Here is a 22,509-nt window from a genome sequence, read left to right as displayed (position 1 = left end):
TTATATACTGTTAGAAAAACGTCTTAAATGACCATGGTTCCATTTAAAATCGCTGACGCAATATATTTCCATTTTGAAAAAAATCGAAGGAAACCAGCGTGTATCCCACGGTCAGCTGCTAGGGACCCAAAGCAGACTTTGGAGCCCGAGGTGGTGCTCCGCCCCTCTGGGCTGCCGCCCCTGCTGGCTGCCTGGAAACCTGTCCCTAGCCAGGCCTGTCTGGGCTCTGTATCTCGTCAACACCTAGGGACTGTTTACTGCTAGGTTCCTGGTTCCTGTCCCTACCCTGCCCCACCTCCTGTGTGAGTCATTCTCCACCTCACTGCGTGGGGACTGTCAACCCAGGTGCCTTTCCTGTGGGGGGTGGGGAGAATCTGCTGGAGTGAAATTCATTCGACAAATGTTTATGGAGAGCTTAGGTGATTGAGAAGGCCAGGCTGGGTACCAAGAGGTGCTGCCCCAGCTCGGAAGGGTGACGCGGGGTGAGGTGGGGTAGGGACCAGGGTAATGGGTATTTGAGACTTGGGGTGGGGCGGAGAGGAGGCTGGTGGGACTGAAAAGCAGGGAAGGAGTAGAACCTGGCTCAAGACTAGGTCAGGGGCATTCAGGGCCAGGCGTGATGGTCAGGGGACCCGCTGAGCTCTGCGACATCAGCTCAGGCCCCTTGACTCAGTTCCTTGCATGGCTGGCCTGCTTCAGCTGTGTGCCAGAGTCTCCCTCACTGTACCCTCATTTCCAGGCTGGCTGGAGGCTCAGGGCCCTTGGAAGACTGAGATTTCTTTTTACTTGTTCACACTCTTCCTCCACCAGTCCACTGCCCTGGAAACCCAGCTCCATCCCGTGACCCTGAGGAAGCTTCCATCACTCCCTAACCTGCTTCTCCTGAGCGTCACCTTGGCGTGGCCCAGGGCCAGGTTCTGGGATGCCAAGCCGACTAGAGCACCAGCCACAGTGCTCCTGGCTGCTCATCTAGGAGGAGCGCCTGACCCAGCCTGGGGGGGGGGTCGGGAAGGCTCCCCAGAGGAGGTGACAGCGGCACTGGCTTTTGAGAAGTGGGTAGAAGTTCAAGGCAAAGAAGAGTTTCCCTCTGTGTGCATACAGATGGGGTTTGGGGGACATCTGGCAACTGGAAGACAGGCATCCATGTGGTCCGGAGGTTAAGTACTCAGGGTTAGTCCTGAGCTTGACCAGCTTCCTGACCTCGAACCCTGATCACAGCATACCCGCTCTCCTGCTAGGTCTCTGAGAGGGTCCTGGCAGGCGCTCCGTCTCTGTGCTTATTGCTCTCAGGTCTCCTTGGCTGCTGGGCGACCTCCAGCCCATGTGGTTTTTCTCTCCTAACCTCTCTTTTAGCAGTCGTCACTGAGGTCTGCCTGCCACTTCAGGCAGACCAACCTTCAGGTCACGGGTTCCTTTGATTCTCTCTTGTCTGTGCATGAGGAAACCGAGGCCTATCCATGGTGTAATAATTTGCCTAACAGTTACTGAAGGGCAGAGCAGGGGCTTGAACCCAGGCTGTGGCCTCCCAGTCCACTTTTCTTTTTTCTGTGCCTCAGGTGGCCCAGCATGTGCTGCTTGTGTTCGCAGCTAGCTTTTAAGCTAATGTCCCAGCCAGATTTGATATTCCTGGAGGGTAGGACCCTGTATCCCTGAAGCGTGTATTGAAGCAAGCAAGAAATAGAGGTGCTTGGAATACGATAGGGGAAGGCACACAGGGAGAGACTGACCCCCACCCCCCGCCTCAGCGTGGGGAACGATTCCTACCCAGGTACTCAGAACAGATTGTTTTATGGCTGTTTGTATGAGGGAGGCATATTGCAGCCTTGAATTCCCTTCCTGTTCATCCCGTAGGCTTACTTTTCATTGATTGCAGCGTGGCCTAAAGAACTGGCAATTAGGAGGCCTGGGTTCTAATTCGAACCTGCTACTTCCCAGCTAGGTACCCTTGGGCAAGTCATTTCACCTCTCTGTGCCTCAGTTTCTTCGTTTATCAGTAGGGGTCAGAGTATGAGATGAAATGAGAGTTTCGTAAAAGGCCCAAGCGCAACGCCTTGCCTCAGACACCCTAAGTGTCCGGTACGTGTTTTTCTTCTCTCTAGTGGAGGTTGTATCTTAACATGACTCACTGGCTTGCATTTTTTAAAAATTGTCATTAATTGAGTGACTCCTGTGGGCTAAGAGCTCTACATAAACGATCTCAGTGACTCTTACAGCCACCCTGGGGGTGGCACCGTCACCCCAGTTACAGAGAAGGGACCAAAATACATGTAACAGGTATTGCGCTGAGTGTTTTTATGTGTATCGTTTCATTTACTCTTCATAACAGCACTCATATTTGGGTGTTGGCAAGAGCTTGGTGAAGTCAGCCTGCCTTCCTATTTATCTTTTTCTTACTTGGTTTCATTTATTCATTACCCCTACATCCATTTACTGTGCGCACGTATTTGTTCTGAACTCTGTAGAGGATACGGACCCAAGAATGGCTTTTCTCCTGCTTTTCTGTCTCTGGCAAACTTCTGTTGAATCTTCAAAGCCCCATTCAAATGGTCCCCTGCTCTGAGAGCATCGCCTACTCTTGAAATTTCAGAGCCATTCCCACCTCCTTCCTCTTCCCCACACTTCACATCTAAAAGTTAGTTTTATCTCATTTCTCACATAGTTATTGCCTAGTCTATGCTGGAAGCTGGAGATCCAGGTGCCTGTAGAAAGTTCCCACCCTATAGGGAGCTTAAAGCCCAGTGATGGGCAGACACATACCAACGGGCCCTGAAAATGTAGAATAACTCATTTTATACTTGGGTTTTGAGGAAAATTACAATAATAATAGCAGCCACCATTTTTTGCTAACTTTGGCGTTCTTTACCCTCATTATCCCCTGCTGTGCTCCAGAAATCCTCTGAGACAGGTTTTAACAGGCAGGGAAACTGAGGGTAGGACTTACAATGTAACTTGCCTGTGGTCGCCCAGTTAGTCAGGGGCCGAACCTGATTGGATCCCAGGGCAGAGTGGCTAGTGCCATGTGTCTGCCTTTGTTCACCTGGCTGTGAACCTGGCTGTGAGGCAGTGGCTGAGTCTGGTTTATCTCTCTCCCTGGTCCTCGTGGCTGATGTTCACCGTGGGAAGAATTAACATTGAGAAGAATCAGAGCCCCTCCTACCCCAAAGGACAGTCTGGTCATTCCCACATCCTGCCTTAGGAGTTTAGTGGAGAATACTGATCTCTTCTGGCTGGGTTAACTTGGGAGGGCTTCCTGGAGGGGGCAGGCCTAAAAGATAGGATTCCCCGGGGTCTTTACTAGGCCACTGGAGTAGAGGGGAGGAGTGGTGAGACTTCCCTGGAGAAGAGCTCATGGAAAGAAATACCACATCTGATCCTCTGGGAACCACATCGGGCCTCTTTAGTCCTGGTCACTGATGCTCCCCTTAGAAACGAAATAAGAATAAAACCAGGAAAAAGAGTGGCTAAGCACACGGGCTCTGCCTGGGTTTGAATCAGTTACCAGCTACTTGACTTCAAACAAGTTGCTTAACCTTTCTGTGCCTTAGTTTCTTCATCTGCAAAATGTAGGGGATGGTGAGTGACCTCCCAGACCTGTGGTTAGGTGCGACTGAGTTAACAAGGGTCAGAGCGCGCTCACCGCTGTAAGCACCGCTGTAAACTGTAGAGCACAGGCTTGCGTTGGCAGGTATCACCTTTCGTTGCTGTGGCTGAGACTGGTTGCTGGGGCAGTTGAAGAGGGAGTTAAAGAAATGGAATCGTTGTGCAACCAGGAATCCCTTGGGACCTGGCCGAGTTGCAGCCCCAGAGTCCTCAGGCCTGGAACTAGGGCGACAGAGCCCCTCGTGGGCCCCTGGCGACCCGGCACTGGTGGGCCAAGGAGGCCCCTCTCCCCACCACTCTCTCCTGACTGCCAAGGCCAGGGGAGAGATACAGGAAGGGGGATCAGGGGTGTCTGCTCACCCTGGCAGCCAAGGGTGATGTGGAGCAGCCTTGCCTGCCTGCTCTGCTCCAGTCTCAGCAGATGGGGACGGTCTGGGGAAAAGAAATAAAACATCGCACGGTGAAGAGCAGAGAAGCTACAGAGGAGCTGGAAGCCCCTCACCAATTCAAAGTTTGGTTAAGTGTCTCTTCAGTGTGTGTGTGTGTAAGAAAGTGAGAGTGCGTGTCAATGTGTGTGTAAGAGAGTAAGAGTGTGTTTCCCTAGTACCGCCTGTTGCCCAACTGCCACCTGTACTGGACAGAATAAGAAACACTTCTTCCCTCCCCCAGTCTCTTCACTTAAAAGGGGAGCCAGGCCCGAACTGTGTCAGCAGGGCTGCCCTGTGGCTCCAAGATGCTGAGTCCCATACCTTCTCCCACCCTTGCTCTGGGAGTGCTGGGGACCCTCACAGAAAGCCATGTGGTTTGAAAGATTGCTGGACTTGGGGCTTCATGGGCTCTTGTGGTGGGACTGGTCATGTGACCATTAACAGGTCACTGGCTCTCTCTGAGTCTCAGTTTCCCCAGCCACGTAGTGGGAGATTTGGATGTTCTCCACGGTCTGTCCCAGCTTTCACAGCTCTAGATCTGATTCCGACACTGCCCCACCCTGATTCCATGCTGGTGACATCATCCTGCGACAGATTTGTGCCTTGGAAGTTTTGCCTCATCTCTTGGCATCTTGGGATCTCAGCTCAGTGCTGGGCCTTCATCGGGGACCAGGGGGCCCGGGTGTGCCCCTTTCATCACACCTCGAGTCAGCAGAGTTTCCGGCACTTTGAGGAGACGGTTAAGGGGTGCAGGGTAAGGACTGGTGGAGTCGGCCGTGAGAGAGGGGCAAGCCAGAACAGGCCCGCAGGCCGCCCCCTCCCTGAGCTTTCCCACCTAATCACAGAATCCACCCCCTTGTCGCTGGGAGCCATTTTCCTGTGGGCAAGGAGCCAAGAGTGGATCCCAGACCTGCCTCCTCAGCCTGGGTTCAGCCCCCCCCCCTTTCCTTGCCTGTCAGGGCCCAGAGTTCCACCTGCCCACTGAGAGGCAGGGCTAACACAGGAAGACCTGGGGGACCCACTCTGAGAACATGGCTCCAGCCCCTGGCACTGTGGGAGCTGCCTTACTTGGAAGAGAGTGTGCTGTGCCTGAGCCAGGAGGCCCCGGACCCAGTCCTGGGCGGCCTGCGCATGTCCTGCCTCCTCTGAGCTCCAGGGTTTCTCTCAAGTAGGAAGCCAGCTGTCTCCTCACCTACTGGTGGAGACCTGGTGTCCCAAAGGCCCCGCGGTTGGGAAAAGCATGGTGATCCCCACGAGCCCCTCACAGCGGCCCTAACCCTGAGCCACTGGGGTGTCCCCAGTGCACAGCTCCTGCCTGGCTCAGAAAAAGCACACGCACTTAGTAAAGGATTAATTAGCTGTCTCTGCTATAAGTTGGAGATGCTCTGAGCTAGAGTAGAACTCTTCTCTTCCACTCTGGGGAAGCCACCTAATCTTGCCTAGCCCCAGCTTTCTCTTCTGTAAAATGGGGGCAGTACCGACCCCCACGGGCTGTTGTGAGGACTAAAGAGATGATATGAGCCAGGCTTCCAGCACAGAGCCTGGCCCTGGTGCACCTTTAGGAGTAAGGAGCGTTCTTCCTGTTACTGCCCCTGGCTTGTTTCACGCGCCTCCCACCCCTCCCTGTGGCTGTGGCTTGTCTCTGGGTCTCCAGTGCACTCTGGCACTTCTTAGGGCCAGGAAAGCTCTGTGGGTATTTTAAAGATCTAATGTGCTAGGTCGAAGTGGAAGTTATCATCTGTCTGCCCTGGGCTGTCTCTTTAAACGCTGCCTTCTCCTAAGGTGGCTGTCAGTACTCAACTCTAGGGCAGTGGGGGTAGGGTGTGGACAAGCAGGTCTGCTGGCTGGAGCAGGACTCCTGGCCTTGAGAAGCTTCTTCCTGGCTCGTGCCTGAGGAGGAGCTCTGTTCCTCTAAGCCCCCATGCTGTCTTATCTCCTCTGGGAGGGTGGCACCGTTGTACTGTTCCCACCATTTGCACATGGGTTGTTTGGCCTTGCTGGGTGCCAGGGAGAGAGAGGGATCTGGGTGACAACTGTGGATTGAAGATTATGAGAGACGTCGAAGAAGGACTCCTGCCCCAACTTGGACAGATGGGAGTGGTCAGGGAGCACTTCCTGGAGGAGGAAGGCGGAAGGATATGGTGTCAGCCACACAGTAGGAGTAGAGATACAGGAACGGAGTTCTGAAGAGACAAACTAGACCATGCAAAGATCTGCAGGCAAAAGAGGATGTGGCTCATTTGGGGGAACTACAGAGGATTTGGCAAGGCTGAAACGTAATGACTGACAGTAGGGAACATGGGACATGAGTGAGGCCGGATGATGGAGGCAATGCTGAGCATTTGGACTTTAACCTATACAGCAAGAAACTTGGACTCAACATGACCTGGCTCTTCCCAGTGTACCAGCCCCGTGAACACGGGGGTTTACTGGTGGGCACTACAAAGACTGGGGGACTTTAGAGCCAAAGAGGTGACTTGGTCAGGTCTGTTTTGGACTCAGGAGAATGTACATGATGGCTTTGGGGTCCTCTCCTGGCCTAGAATGGAGATGTGTTTTTCCACCCTGCCCCCAACATATAAGTGTCTCCTGGGTGCTTGGCACTGTGCCAAGGTTCTGGGCCTAGATAGTGTTTCAAGTGTGAATCTTGACTTGTAGCTATTCTGACACTTTCCAGATCACTACCTGAGAGTAGGAGGAGCTTCGGACAAGGGGAGGGATGTTCCTCCTCCTCCTCCCCGAGGATCTCAGGGGTAATGAGAGCAGAGTCCTGGTCAGATCTGCTATTGGGAGTCACGTGGGCAATGGCCCAGCCCTGTGCATTTTCAAATCAGTAGATACATGTTGGGCACCTACCGTGTCCCCAGCCCTGGGAGTGTAACTATCAACAGATACGGAATCTGCCTGCTCAGAGTTACAGGGACAGGAGGAAAGCAGGACTTTCACCTGAGCAAAGTGCCTTCCCTCTTAACCAAGCTGATCCTGGGGGTTATGGTACTCAACATGCAGCGAGATGCCCAGGCCTTTACCCACCTCCCCACCCAAAAAACAACCCCAAAACTCAGAGGGAACTTGGGGCCAGACCTAGCATTGAGAGACGCTCTCTCTGAAGGGGGTTTTTGCTACCTCCCAGCTCTGGGTTTAAAGCCCCAAGGTGGGCCACTGTGGAGTAGCCTGCTGCTGCTGGGCAGGACCTGCCTTGGGGAGATAGTTGGTGGGTCTCAGGCTGAGGGGCATGTTCAGGCCTCGATAGGGAGAGAGGACTGGGAGGGTTGACGTACAGAACTGGAAATTTGATGGGAGCTGGGAGGTCTGCCCTTAGAGTTTGTCCTGGTTCTGCTACTGATTTGCTGTTGTGACCTTGGGCAAGTCCTTTCTCTTTTCTGAGCCTCAGTTGCCCCATCTTTAAAGTAGGTGAGGTTGGACTAGAAACAGGGTGACAAGTAGGTTTTGTTTCACATGAAAAATGATTGGTTGATGTTGGCTTCCTAAGCAGCTCTCTGGGCTCGGCAGGAAAGCATGCAAGTCTGGGATTGGACGTCGCTGCACGCATTCTGTGGGTTTGCAGACCCCAGGTGGTGTGAACCCCGAGCTCCATCCTCCACTGATATTCTTTGATTCTTCTGTGCTTCCTTCTATCTCCTGTGTCACTTCTCCACCAGCCTGTGGTCTGCCCTCTGCTTAAACACCTTCATGACGGGGAACTCACTATCTCCCCTCAGACAGAATTGTTAGATTGTTGTGCCTGGTCTTGAGCTCACATCTGCCTCCTTGAACTTGTGCCTGGAATGACGGATGGCTTGGGTTCAGGTGTAGGAGCCTCAGTGATGGATATATAATTTCTGCCTTTTGGAGGCATACAGAGCTGCTGCTTTCTGCTATTTTATGAGAGTGACAGAGATTGCATCTGTATATCCTTTGCAAAAAGCACTTTTAAAGACACTGTCACTTAGCTTATACAGCAACGCTGTGAACCCTGTGGTATTATCGCTTCCATTTTACAGTGAGGAAGCTGAGGTTGGAGAGTTAACAGAGCAGCCCCCTGAGACCAAGCCTGTACCCTTCTCCCCAGCTCCTTTCCTCACCCCCGGCCCTGTCCCCAGCCTTCTGTTCTGGCTCCCCATGAGCCCACAGCCTCCCTTCTCTCGCCCTCAGGTTTCCATGTGATTCCCACTATCTCGAGCATCGTCCCGGAGAGCTGCCTGCTGATCGTGGTGGGGCTGCTGGTAGGGGGCCTGATCAAGGGCGTGGGCGAGACACCCCCCTTCCTACAGTCGGAAGTCTTCTTCCTCTTCCTGCTGCCACCCATCATCCTGGATGCGGGCTACTTCCTGCCGCTGCGGCAGTTCACAGAGAACCTGGGCACCATCCTGATCTTCGCCGTGGTGGGCACGCTGTGGAACGCCTTCTTCCTGGGCGGCCTCATGTACGCCGTGTGCCTGGTGGGTGGCGAGCAGATCAACAACATCGGCCTCCTGGACAACCTGCTCTTTGGCAGCATCATCTCGGCCGTGGACCCCGTGGCTGTGCTGGCTGTCTTTGAGGAGATTCACATCAACGAGCTGCTGCATATCCTCGTCTTTGGGGAGTCCCTGCTCAATGACGCCGTCACTGTGGTGAGGGGGTGGGGACCACACGCCTGCACACACAGGACACAGACCCAAATCCAAGTCCAGAGTGACCCACATCCGCCTGCTAATGATAGTAACACAACAGCAAATGTCCGCTCCTGCTTACTGTGTGCCAGGCATCACGCTGAGCGTGAAACATGGGTGATTTTATTTCATCCTCACGGCAGCCTTGGGGATGCTTAAAGTATTCCCACTTTATAGAGGAGGGATCAGGCTCGAAGAAGTTAAATAACTTGCTAGAGTATGGCAGGACCAAGGTTAGAAGCCAGGTCTGTCTGACTCCAGGGCCTGAGTTCTTGGCCTCACCAGGGCATATGCTCCGTCCCTGACTTGGATTGGGGTAGGATCTTGGTTAAATGACTTACCCTCTTTGTACCTCAGTTCACCCTTTACAGACCGGTTAGTCTGGAATGGGCGTTTCAGCTTCCATGTTGGCTGTGTCTCTAAATTAGAGCTTGATTTGTGCAGAGTCCTGGAGCAGCGGTTGTGGAAGGAACCTTGCCCCCCAAACCTCCAGAATGTGAATGAGTAAACTGGGTTGGTCTGGGTTGGCCACTTGCTTCCTGTGTGGCCTTAAGCAAGTGACTGTACCTCTCCGGGCCTCACCTTGACAGCCGCAAAGTGGCAGAGGATTTGGTGCTTTCCTCCCAGGGTCTAGTGAGGACAGACAGCGCCAGAGCAGGGTCCGCACACGTCCTTCCTCCCAGCAGTTTCCTCAGGAAGCAGATACGCGTATGTGCACATTCAGTGTGTTGTGAAAACACCCCCTCCCCTCCCAGCTGGACCCCTCAGCAGCTGCACACGTAGGAGAACACAAGGACACGTGTGCACACCCAGTGCATGCTTGCACATGCACTCCCTCTTTTCCACCCGCAGGCTCTCAGGAAGCTGCACCTCAGAGGAGAGACAGCCAGTGGCCGTTGGCTGCCAGCAGCCCTGGCTTCCTGTTCTTCCCCACCCCCGCCTTCACTGGCTCCTCGTGAGGCTGATTGAGCAGCAACCTGGCTTGAGCGGGCAGGCCTCGGCCTGGGCCTCTGTTAGCGCCCTCTTGCCTAGGGTTTCCACACGAGCCTCAGTGTCTCCATCTGTAACAGGAGTGGCAATGCTTAGCCTGTCGTCCTCCTAGGGTTCTTAACGGGAGTCACACTCACTAAGGCTCAAACCACTGGGTGCCAGGTAAAGTCCTCCCGTTGCATCTGGGTGTTGGGCTGGCACTACCAGCGGGCAGCGGGATGTGGTGTGTTAAGTGGGCACCTCACTCCGGCCACCGTGGGCCATGGCCACGCCTCACCACAGCAGTGGCAGTGGTGGTCGAAATCACTGGTCACCGAGCACTTCCTGTCAGAACTACGTATTGCCTCATCTAATCTGCCCAGAAACTCCATGAGGTGGGCGCTCTTGTTATCCCCGTTTTTCTAAAATGAGGAAACTTCGGCACTGAGAGGATAACTAACTCACCCAAGGTCACGTTCTCTGATAAGTGATGTGGCCAGGGTTCCCGGCTACCCAGTCTGATGCTTACCACTCTGCTGCACCGCCTCCCTAGCCCCAGTGACAGTAATGCGAGGCCAGGAGGGAGGACCTCGTCCTCTCGGCCTGCCCCACTGGCCCGGGTGGCGTACCCTGAGGACCCCGGAATCGCTTCAGGCCGGGAGTGAATTTAGGTGACCCGGGGCTGAGAACACACCCGCTGGCTGCTGCTGTCCCGCCCTGTCTCCCAGTTCAGGCCCTTTCAGGGGCTTTGGGTGTGATGCGAGCGCCTCATTTCCCGGACAGTACGCCCGAAGGCTGCCTCAGAGCTACGTGGTCTCAGAGCAAAACCTCCCCCACCCCCCTCTCCCTGCCTTCAGGTGGTGCCCAGGTACTGGGAGCTTTGGAGGTTCCCTCTCAGGAATCCTCAGCAGCCCCTGTGCCTGGAAACTTCCCGGCTGGTATCCTGGCCGAGCTGTCTAGGAATAGGCCAGGGCGCCAGCACCTAAGAGAGGGAAGAACCGCAAAGCTGCACCTTCCAGGAACACCCTGCCAATTTCTGTCAGGGAGCAAGTTCTCGGCCCAGTTTTGCTGCTTCTGGGCTGGGCCGTCTGGCGAGTCGCTTCACCTCCCTGAGCCTCGGTGACAGGGAGCGAGGGAGCGGGCTTCCTCGGCCCACCTACCTCATCCCGCTCTTGTGTGTTGAGCAGACGACCATCGTCAAAGGGCCCTGCGGTGTCTGAAGTGCTACGTAGACCTCTGACGATAGTGTTAGAATGTTTGTTCCCCAATCCTGGAGGTGGGGGAGCCTGACAGAGCCTCTAGTTCCACAGCATTTGAACTTGGCTGTTCATTGCAGCCAGCCGGGGGACTTGTTGAATAGAGATTTCTGGGGCCTACCTCCAGAGATTCCAAGTAGGGTTTGGCCTGGCCTTATGTATTTTCGGAAAGTGTCAGAGGTTAAGAAGTCCTGTTGGAGTTCAGTGTCTGAACCTTCCCTGCTTTGTGCTGAAGGAGGGACGTGACCTGCCCAAGGTCAGACCACGGGAGAGGCGGGCCGAGCGGTGCCCGTCGTAGCCAGCGCCGTTACAGGCACGGTTACGGGCATTCTGCCTTCACTAACTAATGTAGTCCTCACCACAGCCCTGTACAGTTGGCACCGTTACCCCATTTCTGGGACAGGGAGACTAGCACAGGGAGACTGAGTACTTTGCCTCATGTGTACGGTAGGAAGTGGCCGAGCCAGAATGCCAGCCCAGGCAGGCTGGCCTTGGCACCTGTGCTTGTACCCAGCACGGTCCTGTAGGTCCCACCCAAGACCCTCTGGCCAGTGGTTCTGAGCACCCGTTTGCCACTAGGGTTTTTCTGTTACCATGTGGCCTCTTCTTGTGGCTGTGGTCATTGAAGGGGACAGGATCACCCTGGTCTGACTCAAGGGAGTCTTGGGGCAGGACCCGCCCTCCCACCGACCAGCCTGCACACCTTCCCCAGGTTCTGTATCACCTCTTTGAGGAGTTTGCCAACTATGACCGCGTGGGCATCGTCGACATCGTCCTCGGCTTCCTGAGCTTCTTCGTGGTGTCCCTGGGCGGGGTCTTTGTGGGCGTGGTCTACGGGGTCATCGCAGCCTTCACATCCCGATTCACTTCCCACATTCGTGTCATCGAGCCGCTCTTCGTCTTCCTCTACAGCTACATGGCCTACCTGTCAGCCGAGCTCTTCCACCTGTCCGGCATCATGGCGTGAGTCGGGGCTTCACGCGGGGCGGCCACCCACTTGGATTCCCTGGGCTTCTAGTGTCACAAGGGGGCTCTCCCGGGCCCAGCCTCCAACTCCAGGGAGGAGACCCAAGCTCCATGCTCCAGGCCCCAGGACCACCCTGGAAGCACTGAGCTTAAAGTTCTGGGGAGTCTAGCCTTGCTACTTCTTTCCTTCACTTGTCTCAAAGGGGGCCCCTTGGGTTGAGCTGGACACAGGCACTCACGTTCAATGTTCCCCTCGGCAGCCCCAGTGAGGAGGCTGAGGCTTCTGCTGAAGTGAGGAGTTCTGAGCCGTCAGCTGGGTGGTGAAGTCAGAGGCAGTGAGGTGCAAAGGTGTTCCCATGGGGACAGGCTTAGAAGTGCAGAGGTGGGCTGGACTGGGGGTTTCTGGGTGACGGTGAGAAAGCCGGGCCAGCAGAGCCCAGGTGTGGGCACCAGGCCAGGAGGGCTTGGAACACAGTTCCCTGTGGGAGCCCCCATGCGTTAAGGGGACACCACACTTGGGGATGCTGGGGGGATAAACCCTAGGCCACATACATGTGTAATTGATCTTCTGTTAGGCACAGGCTTTGGAGTTGGCCAGACCTTAGCTTGTGTCTTAGCTCTGTTCCTCGCCAGCAGCACGACAATGGGCAGGTGGCTTCATTTTTCCTCATCTGAAAAATACAAGAATATGACTGTAGGGTTGAGTGAGAGGCTTCAGCGAGAACAGGTGTGGGAAGCCCGTAAGCAGAGCCCAGGGAACGGGCAGCTGGCAGCCTCCCTGGCGGCGGAGGGGCTCCGGGAAGGTGCGGCTCGACTCTGAACCCGGAACCCCGCCTCCCCTGACCCCAGACTCATTGCCTCGGGAGTGGTGATGCGCCCCTATGTGGAGGCCAACATCTCCCACAAGTCCCACACAACCATCAAGTATTTTCTGAAGATGTGGAGCAGCGTCAGTGAGACCCTCATCTTCATCTTCCTCGGCGTCTCCACTGTGGCCGGCTCCCACCACTGGAACTGGACCTTTGTCATCAGCACCCTGCTCTTCTGCCTCATCGCCCGAGTGCTGGGTGAGGTCCCTGGGCCCGAGCCAGGGGAGGTGTGTGGGAATGGAGGGCTGGGGTGGGGGGTGCTGTGTGTGTGCACGTGTGTGTGTGGTGGGTTGTGTGGAGGGGCTCCCAGCACAGCTGAACAGCAGGGGCTTCCTCAGTCCTCTGCACAGTGCCAAGTGCCAGGCCCTTGAGGGGAGACAAGTCCATGCTCACGAGTCAGTCACAGTGTGTCAGAGTGGGGGGCCTCAGGGGCCCTGCGGTTCGGGGCCTGTCAGGCCTGAGGAAGGGACTAAGGCCCCCACAGTGCAGGTCTGTGAGTGTTCCGTGTTGTCCCATGGCACAGAGGACTTTAGCACTGACAAAGCTGCGGGCAGCTCCTCCAAACCTATGTTGACACCTGGTCCGCGCAAAGGACTGGGCCTCGGGTCCTTGGGTCCTGTTTATGCTTTGCAGACACATCTCACCTCAGTGACTCCCCTACTCTGGATGGATCTCACTGCCTCCTCTATGAGGTTATGTCTATGGTCCTTGGCCTCACAATCCCTTGGTGTACTTTTTAAAAATCCCTTTAATCCGGGGCCTCGTCCCCCCTAGATTCTGTTTCTGACAGTTGAGGTTGCACCCGTACCTCTGCATTTTTTAACTTTGCATTACAGGAAATTTCCAATCAGAGAAAAGCAGACACCCATGTACCCATCATATTCACTCAATGAGTATCACCCTGTTTCATCTCTTTTCTGATCATCCTCCTGCCCTGTGGCCACTAGAGGCCTCTGTGATGCCTCTAAAGTACATCCAGGTTGGGGACCCCCTTGAGGATCCACCCAGCTCTTAGATTGAGGGATTCAGAGCACCCTGAGCTGAGGGACCCAGAAAATGAGTAAGCTGCATGGGCTTATCATGGGGGCTTCCTCCAGACAGAGAAGTCCCTAGTGCAGAAGCCAGGAAGGTTTGGGGGCGGCCTGACCCCTCTTGTTCCCCCTCCCTGGCAGGTGTGCTGGGCCTGACCTGGTTCATCAACAAGTTCCGCATCGTGAAGCTGACGCCCAAGGACCAGTTCATCATCGCCTATGGCGGCCTGCGAGGGGCCATCGCCTTCTCTCTGGGCTACCTCCTGGACAAGAAGCACTTCCCCATGTGCGACCTGTTCCTCACTGCCATCATCACCGTCATCTTCTTCACCGTTTTTGTGCAGGTGCTGGACAGGGGGGAGCAGCCCTGCCCCGGGACCCTGACTCTGCCACTGGACAGAGGAAGCATGTGATCCAAGAGGGGGCCATGGGGTCTAGTCCCATCTCGACCAATAACTTGGGCTGCACAGCACTGGGCAAGCCACTTCCCTTTTCTGGGCCTCAGTTTCCTCAGTTGTTAAGAGGAAATTGTGATATTAAAAAAATATTCTTTTAATTTATTGATTTTAGAGAAGGGAAGGACAGAGAGAGAGAATGATTTGTTGTTTTGTTGTTCCTCTTATTTATACATTCATGGGTTGATTCTTTTTTTAATGTTTTCTAAAGATTTTATTTATTTTTAGACAAGGGGGAAGGGAGGGAGAAAGGGAGAGAAACATCAATGTGTGGTTGCCTCTTGTGCTCCCCCTACTGGGGACCTGGCCTACAACCCAGGCATGTGCCTTGAGAGAGAATCGAACCGGTGAGCCTTTGGCTCTCAGGCTGGTGCTCAAACCATTGAGCCACACCAGCCAGGGCCATGGGTTGATGCTTGTATGTGCTCTGATTGGGGATTGAACCTGTAATCTTGGCATATTGGGATAACGCTCTAACCAGCTGAGCTGCCCAGTCAGGGCAGGAGGGGATTGTGATAATGAGCCATAGCGATGACCCATCAGAATGTAAAGGAGCCAGAATGCTGCCTGACTTAGGAAACCAGAGGGAGAGAAATAGGTACAGTGAGCAGGCCCACAATCCATGCTCATTGGAGGGCTTCAGGGAAGCGATTTAATATTTTAGAGTCTCAGTTTCTACATCTGTAAAATGGGAATAATAGCGCAACACGGGGGACAGGAAAGGTTGCTGTGCCAGGCAGCAGGAGGTCTGGAGTGAGCCCAAGCTCTGATGCTGTCTTTGTGACCCTGGAAGATACCCTCCTCCTGTCTCTGGGTCTCAGTTCCCCATCTAAAGTGAGGGGACTGGACTGGATGATCCTGAAGGATCCTTCCAGCTTGCTTGCCAGTGATTTCTGTGCATTTGCATGACCCAGGCTCAGCTGAGAGCCCACCCCGACCCCCCGGTAGTCCCCAAGGAAGCCCAGCCTGGGACTGTGTAAGTCCCACCTTGCCTGATCTGTGACCTTGGGCAAGAAAGAAAACACTCTGTCTGGCCTCATTTTTCTACCATCCTTCCTGTCCCCTCCGTCTTTCCTCGACACTCATCCTTGTGAGAACATTATTGCCTTCTCAGGAGAAAAGAATGCAGAGGAAACTTCTTAGGGCTGGACTTATTTTCTGTCCTTTAAAAGGAAAGGGGGCTGCCTCTTTTTTCCTCTTGCGCAGCTTCCATCTCAGAAATATTTTATCACCTTGACTTTGCAGTTGTATATGCTGAGGGTTTACCAAGTCCATTTGCAACGAAGTGGCACTGAACAGTAGGGCTCTCCCTGCCTGAGTTTGAATCCAGCCCTCCTTTGAGACCTTAGGCACTTCACCTCTCTGAACTTCAGTTTCCTCATCTGTAAAATGGGGACAATAAAAGGACCTACTTCTTATGGTTGTTGTAGGTGTTAAAGAGCTAATACGAGTAAAACACAGCTGGCTCTGGCACATGGTAATTAGGCAGTTAAGTTAGCTGCTGCTGCCGTTACCAGGTGCCCCTGCAGGGCGGGCAGAGCACAGGCAGTCCTCCCTGTTACCCAGGCCTGACTTCCTTAGGGTTACAGAACGTGCCTGTGGTGGAGCTCGCACTTAAATCCAGGCCCTTGACCCCTGACCTGAGCTAGATGACCAGTGTGAGTCATTTGGCAGGACAGGCGCTCAGACCTCTGGCTGTGTTTTCGGGAAGAGCAGGTCTTGGGGACCTGCCTTTATAGAAGTGCTGGCATGGAAGTTGAGAGATTGGGGGCCTCAGAGCAGAGGGCATCCCAGCCTCGGGCCCTGGGGGGAGGTGGGAGCCCCCATGACCTCCTTGCCAGCATAGGAGAACTAAAGGGCTGACACCCGCCTGCTCCTCAGGGTATGACCATTCGGCCCCTGGTAGACCTGCTGGCTGTGAAGAAAAAGCAGGAAACGAAGCGCTCCATCAACGAGGAGATCCACACTCAGGTACTGGAAGCCGGGCCCTCAATTGCAGGAGAAGTCTCGGGGAGCAACTAGGGCTTGTGTCCATGCCCTCAGTCAGCCCCTTCTCCCTTCTCACAAGACTGGGTGGTCTTTAAGCCTCTTGAGGTCACCAGGTCTTGTCATAGGGAGACGTGGTATGAGCAGCTGGGAGCCTGAGGTGGGTGCATCAGGCACAGGTGGGTTTGGAGAAGGGAGGTCAGCCGCTCAGCAGTGGCTGAGCGTTTGAGATGCCACTGGGGTTTAGGATGACTGAGGTGTAGGCGCCACCTCCTGGCTGTTCTTGGAACTACAGGGTTGGTCTGAGCAGAGTGGCATTAGGTTTAAAGGTGGGGGCCTATTCAGAAGTCTTGGTAGGGAAGGAGCCCAGTAGTGAGGCTTGACCTGGCCCTGGGCCTGTTTCAGTTCCTGGACCACCTTCTGACAGGCATCGAGGACATCTGTGGCCACTACGGCCACCACCACTGGAAGGACAAGTAGGTGGCAGGCCTGGTGGGCAGGTGGGTGGGGAAGGGCAGGTAAGGGTCTCCCAGGGCCTGGGTGTCTCCCCACCCCTAGGATCTGGCTCCATCCACATTTTCCCTTCCCCCACCAGGCTCAACCGGTTTAACAAGAAGTACGTGAAGAAGTGTCTGATAGCTGGGGAGCGCTCTAAGGAGCCCCAGCTCATCGCCTTCTACCACAAGATGGAGATGAAGCAGGCCATTGAGCTGGTGGAAAGCGGAGGCATGGGCAAGATCCCCTCGGCTGTCTCCACCGTCTCCATGCAGTGAGTGCTAATGGCCAGCCCTGGCAGTTCCTGCACCCACACGCTAACCCCTCAACACTGGCCTGGAGCAGGCCACCTGGGCGGTCGGGGGCAGTGAGCACGGCCCCTCTGTCATCCTGTCAGGGCTGGTGAGACCTGCAGGGCCACACTGAGGGCCTGAAGCTTTGCCCACCCACCCAGGCCATCCCCAAAATGACTTTCCTCTGGCCCAGCCCAGAGGGCTCCAGGGTCACAGGAACTTCCTTGGGGACCTAACCTGTGTTGTGTTGTCCCAGGAACATCCACCCCAAGTCCCTGCCTGCCGAGCGCATCCTGCCTGCACTGTCCAAGGACAAGGAAGAGGAGATTCGCAAAATCCTAAGGAACAACTTGCAGAAGACCAGGCAGCGGGTGAGGGGCTGCTCCCCGCCCAGCTCCCCTACAGGACAGGAGCCCCTCTGCCCTGCGTGCCCCAACCCTGCCCCATATGTGTCCAGACCTGCCCCGGGCCCGCCCTGCCTGACTGCTGCTCCTCCCACAGCTGCGGTCTTACAACAGACACACACTGGTGGCAGACCCCTACGAGGAGGCTTGGAACCAGATGCTTCTTCGGAGACAGAAGGCGCGGCAACTGGAACAGAAGGTATGTCCAGGACAGGAGTGGCTCCTTCCTTTCTCTGGGTTCTTCCTCTTCCTGCACCCCCCCCCACTCCCACCAAGCCCTTTTGAAGACAGAACACTCCAGTCTGTTTTTTCAGCCTCCTGCACCTGCTCAGAAAACTAGCCCCTAGCGCAGGCTTCAGAAAGCCTTCCTCCCCACTGAAAACAGTGAAGAGGCCAGACTCCTCATCATGCCCTCAGGCATCTGCCCTAGAAGAGCCTCCACATACTCTTAATTCTCATTTTCTTCTGAGAAGACTAACGCCCACAGGGAAAGAGAGCCGCCCAAAATCACAAAGCAAGGCACACATTCATCCCATTCACTCATTCATTCATTCAGGGAACATTTGTTGAGTGGTCCCTAAGTGCTAAGCCTCTATGAATCCGGGTGAATCAGCACAGTCCTTCCCTTAGAGAGCTTCTCATGTAGAGACCCTTACAATATGTGCAAGGGACCCTGAGTACCTGGAACAGGGACGGGGTCAGGGTAAGCTTAGGAATCAGAGCCATGGTGAAGGGAGTGTGGGCAGAGGGAGGTCCGGGCAGAAGGAAAAACGTGCATAAGTTCCCAATCACAGGATGCGGCCCATCCTAGAAACAGAGGGTTCAGCTTTCAAGGGGAGACTGTTAATGGTGTAAGGGTTTGAGTTTTATTCTACAGGCACGGAGAGCTGTGAAGGGTGCTGAGCAAAGTCGTGATGGGAAGGGGTGGGGACAGCGGGGATTGGGGTGGTGGCAGGGAGAGAGAGAAAGGAGTGGATAGATTCAAGGGATATTTAGGAGGTGAAACTACCAGGATTTGGTCACCGTTTGAAGTGGGGTTGAGGGAAGAGGAAGAGGAGTCAGGGGTCATGTCCAGCCTTATGACTGGGGTAGCTGGGAGTGGGGTAGCTACAATAAGGGACGCCAAGGAAGGAACGAGGTTAGGAGGGAAGATAAGAAACTGAGTTTGTTTTCAGCATGTTGCATTGAGATGCCTGGGGGCCATCCGGGGCCCAGGTGTCCACACCTGAGTTGACTTCATGGGCCTATACCTCAGTGGTAGGTGGGGCTAGAGCTAGAGCCTGGGCAGTGCTACCACGGGCGAGGCAGAGCAGCGCAGAAGCGTTCGGGCCGCCCAGGAGACTGCACAGCTTGAGGAGGACCTGGGCCCAGCCCCCAGGAGCCCCTGAAGTGCCAGCATGACACTGCCTAATGAGGAACTGCCAAGAGGGAGCAAGCACCCCAAACACGCCCGCGGCCACCAGCCTCCGGTGCCACCCGGAGGGGCTGCCCGAGCTCACACCTGTCTGCTCTTTCTCTGTCAGATCAACAACTACCTGACAGTGCCGGCCCACAAACTGGACTCGCCCACCATGTCTCGGGCCCGCATCGGCTCAGGTAAGGCAGGGCACAGGGTGCCTGGTGAGGGGCCTCGCAGCTGGGTGCTCAGGGCCACTGTCCCTTCAAGATGAGGCTCCAACAGGAACAGGCCTCAGAGAGCCAGTGGGGAGGACAGGCTTCTCCTTCACTGACCCCCTCCCAAGTCATGAGCTCCTCCCACCTCAGGTGGAGTTGGCGGGGGGGGGGGGGGGGGGACAGCCCTGCTGCCCTCCCCAGGGACAGAGATGCTCCACATGGGGCCGACAGTGAGGAGTGTGAAGGGAGCTGGGTGCCTTGGTGGGGAGGCAGGGGAGTCTGCACCACTGGGATCGCCAACGTAGGGGGGAAACAAGAGCAGGCCTTCTCTCAGGCCTGGGTCCCTGGGGGCTGGCGGTGCCTCCGGAAGGAGCCCGAATTCTTAGTCCGAGGAGGAACACCCATGGGAGCCCCTGGTCTGAAGAAAGGAACACAGTCCTACCTCTGAGACCCCAGCCTGCCGGGAAGAGAAACTATCCGGTGAAGGCTCTTCAAGTTCACGTGGAGTGATTCTGAGACTTACCAGGATTGCTCCACTCACAGAGGCTCCGTGGGAGCTGCTGGCACGGGCTGAGGGTCTCGGGCAGCAGCCAACTTGTGCCTTGCTCTTGGTCCTCAGATCCACTGGCTTATGAGCCGAAGGCCGACTTGCCTGTTATCACCATCGACCCAGCCTCCCCACAGTCGCCGGAGTCTGTGGACCTCGTGAACGAGGATCTGAAGGGCAAGGTCCTGGGGCTGAACCGGGACCCCAGAGTGGCTAATGAGGATGAGGACGATGATGGGGGCATTGTGATGAGGACCAAGGAGCCCTCTTCCCCAGGCACTGATGATGTTTTCACCCCTGGGCCAAGTGACAGCCCCAGCTCCCAGAGGATACAGCGCTGTCTCAGTGACCCAGGCCCCCACCCTGAGCCTGGGGAGGGAGAGCCTTTCATTCCCAAGGGGCAGTAGTGCTACGGCCAGTGGGCGGTGCCTGTCCCACCTCAGACTCTCCCACCAGAGCAGGGGCTGCTGGGAGCTGGGGGGCTCCCCTCGTCCTTCCTGACCTGGATTGCCCCTCCCCTGACCGCATGGCAGCTGGGCCCACCGCAGCACGGCTTCCCCCTGCCTCCTGGGAAGCGCCTTCCCTTCCACCAGAACTGCCTTCCCAATTCATCTGGCAGAACTGCTGGGCTGCGAGGCAGACCCTGCCCCTTCCTATCCAGGCTCTCTCCCATCCCCAGGGGAGGGCCTCTCCGAGTTTCCCAGACCTTAGTGACCCCCCTTCTTCTCCATCACCCTCCTCGTTCAAACCAATCTTACTTTCTAACCAAAGAGCCGCTGGCTCAGCCTTGGTCCCACCTGGGAAAGGAAGGAGCCCAGGCCTCTCTTGGCCCAGGCCCGGCTCTTCATTTACAGGGGAAAGGCAGGGAGAACAGACATTTTTTTTTTAAGGTTTTTATTTTATTAGGGGGAGCAGACTTTTTTTTTTTCAGGTTTAAATTTTCTCATTTGAGGGAGAGGTGAAGCGAATCGAGGGAGGGAGGGGGAGAGAGAGAAAAACATCAATGCAAGAGAAAAACACTGATTGGCTGCCTTCTGCCTGCTGCATGCAGCTGTCCCAGCCCGGGATCAAGCCTGAAACCTGGGCATGTGCCCTGACCGGGAATCAAACCAGTGACCTTTTGGTTACAGAAGATGCTCCAACCAACTGGGCCATGCTGGCCAGGGCAGGGGAGCAGATATTTGATGGGGGGAGGGATTGGTGACCCACAGCAGTGTCACCCTCCTGCCAGCTCTGTCATCCTGGCCAGCCACCCCGACATGCCCTTACTCAGAGCTGCATCTCTGAGCTTCTCTGTGTGGAGCTGGGTCTCTGGACCATGATGTGACTCAGCTTTTTAAATTGCTCCAACGGGGACCACTGAGCCCTCCAGGGGCTGCTGTCAGGGGAGGGACTGACTGGGGCTCCAGAAAGTGCTGGCTTTTTATCTCTTTTGTTTGTTCACATGTCCATGTATGATCTCTTTGCACAGAGGCCATTCCTGTTTTTAAATCACTTTGAAAAACCCTGGCTGAATGAAACTCTGGCCTTCCTACTGCAAAGAATTACCCCTCCTCATTTGGGTCTGGCTGCCCACACTCCCCCAAATCAGTCCTCTGCCTCCTGGACTCATTACTGTAGCCCCAAGGCTCTAATTTCAGAAGTGACACCCTAACCCCAATCACGGTTCTCTCTGACTCACAGATGCTGGGCCTGCTGGGCCGCCTTTGCCCTTGGCCATGACCCTCAGTTCCTGCCGGCCTATTCTTTCTCTCACCCTCTCTGTTGGCCCCAGGAACCTCTCCCTCTTATGTTCACTGCACCCAGCTTGCTGTGGAGCCCAGTCCTCGGGGGAGAAGACCTCCCCTGAGCCTCTCCCACCTGGCCAGGGCTGGTAGGTGGGCAGAGTCCTAGGCTCCCAGAAGTCTTTGCTCCCAGGCACACACTTCCACTCCCATGCCCCCATGGCCAGGCCTAGGACTATTGGTGTCTGTCCTTCTTCCCAGGGCACTCCCCCAGGATTGTGCAATAGTCAGAGTGCCCCTCTTCCCAGTGGACTGGGCAGTGGGTGCTCATCTGTCCCCCTCTCCATGCAAGTGCTGGTTTGGGCAGGAGTCACCATTGCAAGGGTGACATTGACAACCATGTTCAAAGCCACCACAGCTGCTGCTGCTCTGCCGCCTATACAGAAGAAACCAAATTTTTTCATATTCTAATAAATCCATGTGAGTTTTTGATAGAGTTGAGGGCTGTTTCCTGGGAACAGGGACTTTGGGGAGTAGGGTGGCCTGGGGGCTGAAGGACTTAGCTCAATGGCTGGCACAGAGAAACGCCTTATCTGCGTCGGCTGCTGATGTGGTGATTACTGCATGCCAGGCACCAGGGATACAACTGTGAACGAAGCAGAGTGCTCCCTGCCCTCGGTTGCCTTCAACCTCCTGGGAAGAGCGGCAGTCCTACACACAGACCAGGAAAAACCCGATGTGTGTAGATGACAGTGAACGAAAGTTGGGGTGGCAAGGAGGACCTTCCTATGTGATATCCTAGGAGAGGACTAGAGAATGAGCTGAGCTTAACCAGGTGAAGAAGGTTTTAGAGAGTTCCCAAGTATTCTAACTGGGAGCCGCACAGTGAGCACCCCTGGAATCTGAAAGACTGGTGTGACTGGGTCAGGGTGACGGGAGGGGGGGCGATGTAGGCGCCCTGCCGTCCAAGGTTAAGATTGCGGTTTATACAAACCAAAGGGCAATGAAAAGGTTCTCAGCTATAAAGTGGAGACAATAACTCCTGGATGGAATGTGCTCAGGTGTGTAATGGGCTCAGCACAGTGCAGGCGCCCAGTGAGGAGTAGTTCAGCCCAAGTTGGATTCCTGCGTTTTCAGGACCTGACCACCAGAGGGCAGTGGGGCCTTGGCAAGCAGCCCCAGCACCATTGGAACCTGGGTTGTCCGTGAAAGCATCT

The 22,509-nt window shown here is 55.3% G+C and overlaps 1 protein-coding gene across 1 annotated transcript in view; it reads left to right on the top strand.

Moving 5' to 3' along the window:
- SLC9A1 (solute carrier family 9 member A1) overlaps nucleotides 1-21,788 on the top strand; it is a 46,739-nt gene extending 24,951 nt beyond the window's left edge. The window contains exons 2-12 of the mRNA XM_024554429.3: nucleotides 8,184-8,644; nucleotides 11,621-11,871; nucleotides 12,724-12,941; nucleotides 13,916-14,118; nucleotides 16,111-16,200; nucleotides 16,621-16,691; nucleotides 16,811-16,984; nucleotides 17,260-17,374; nucleotides 17,505-17,606; nucleotides 18,931-19,003; nucleotides 19,641-21,788. Of these exons, the coding sequence (XP_024410197.2) occupies nucleotides 8,184-8,644; nucleotides 11,621-11,871; nucleotides 12,724-12,941; nucleotides 13,916-14,118; nucleotides 16,111-16,200; nucleotides 16,621-16,691; nucleotides 16,811-16,984; nucleotides 17,260-17,374; nucleotides 17,505-17,606; nucleotides 18,931-19,003; nucleotides 19,641-19,975 (2,093 nt within the window). The 3' untranslated portion in view covers nucleotides 19,976-21,788. The remainder of the gene's footprint in view (nucleotides 1-8,183; nucleotides 8,645-11,620; nucleotides 11,872-12,723; nucleotides 12,942-13,915; nucleotides 14,119-16,110; nucleotides 16,201-16,620; nucleotides 16,692-16,810; nucleotides 16,985-17,259; nucleotides 17,375-17,504; nucleotides 17,607-18,930; nucleotides 19,004-19,640) is intronic.
- The last annotated feature ends 721 nt before the right edge of the window (nucleotides 21,789-22,509 follow it).

The sequence above is a fragment of the Desmodus rotundus genome, chromosome 3, assembly GCF_022682495.2.
Source record: "Desmodus rotundus isolate HL8 chromosome 3, HLdesRot8A.1, whole genome shotgun sequence".
Classification (NCBI taxonomy): Eukaryota; Metazoa; Chordata; class Mammalia; order Chiroptera; family Phyllostomidae; genus Desmodus; species Desmodus rotundus.
Note: the sequence above shows the minus strand (reverse complement) of the source record. Positions and strands in the feature narration are given on the sequence as shown.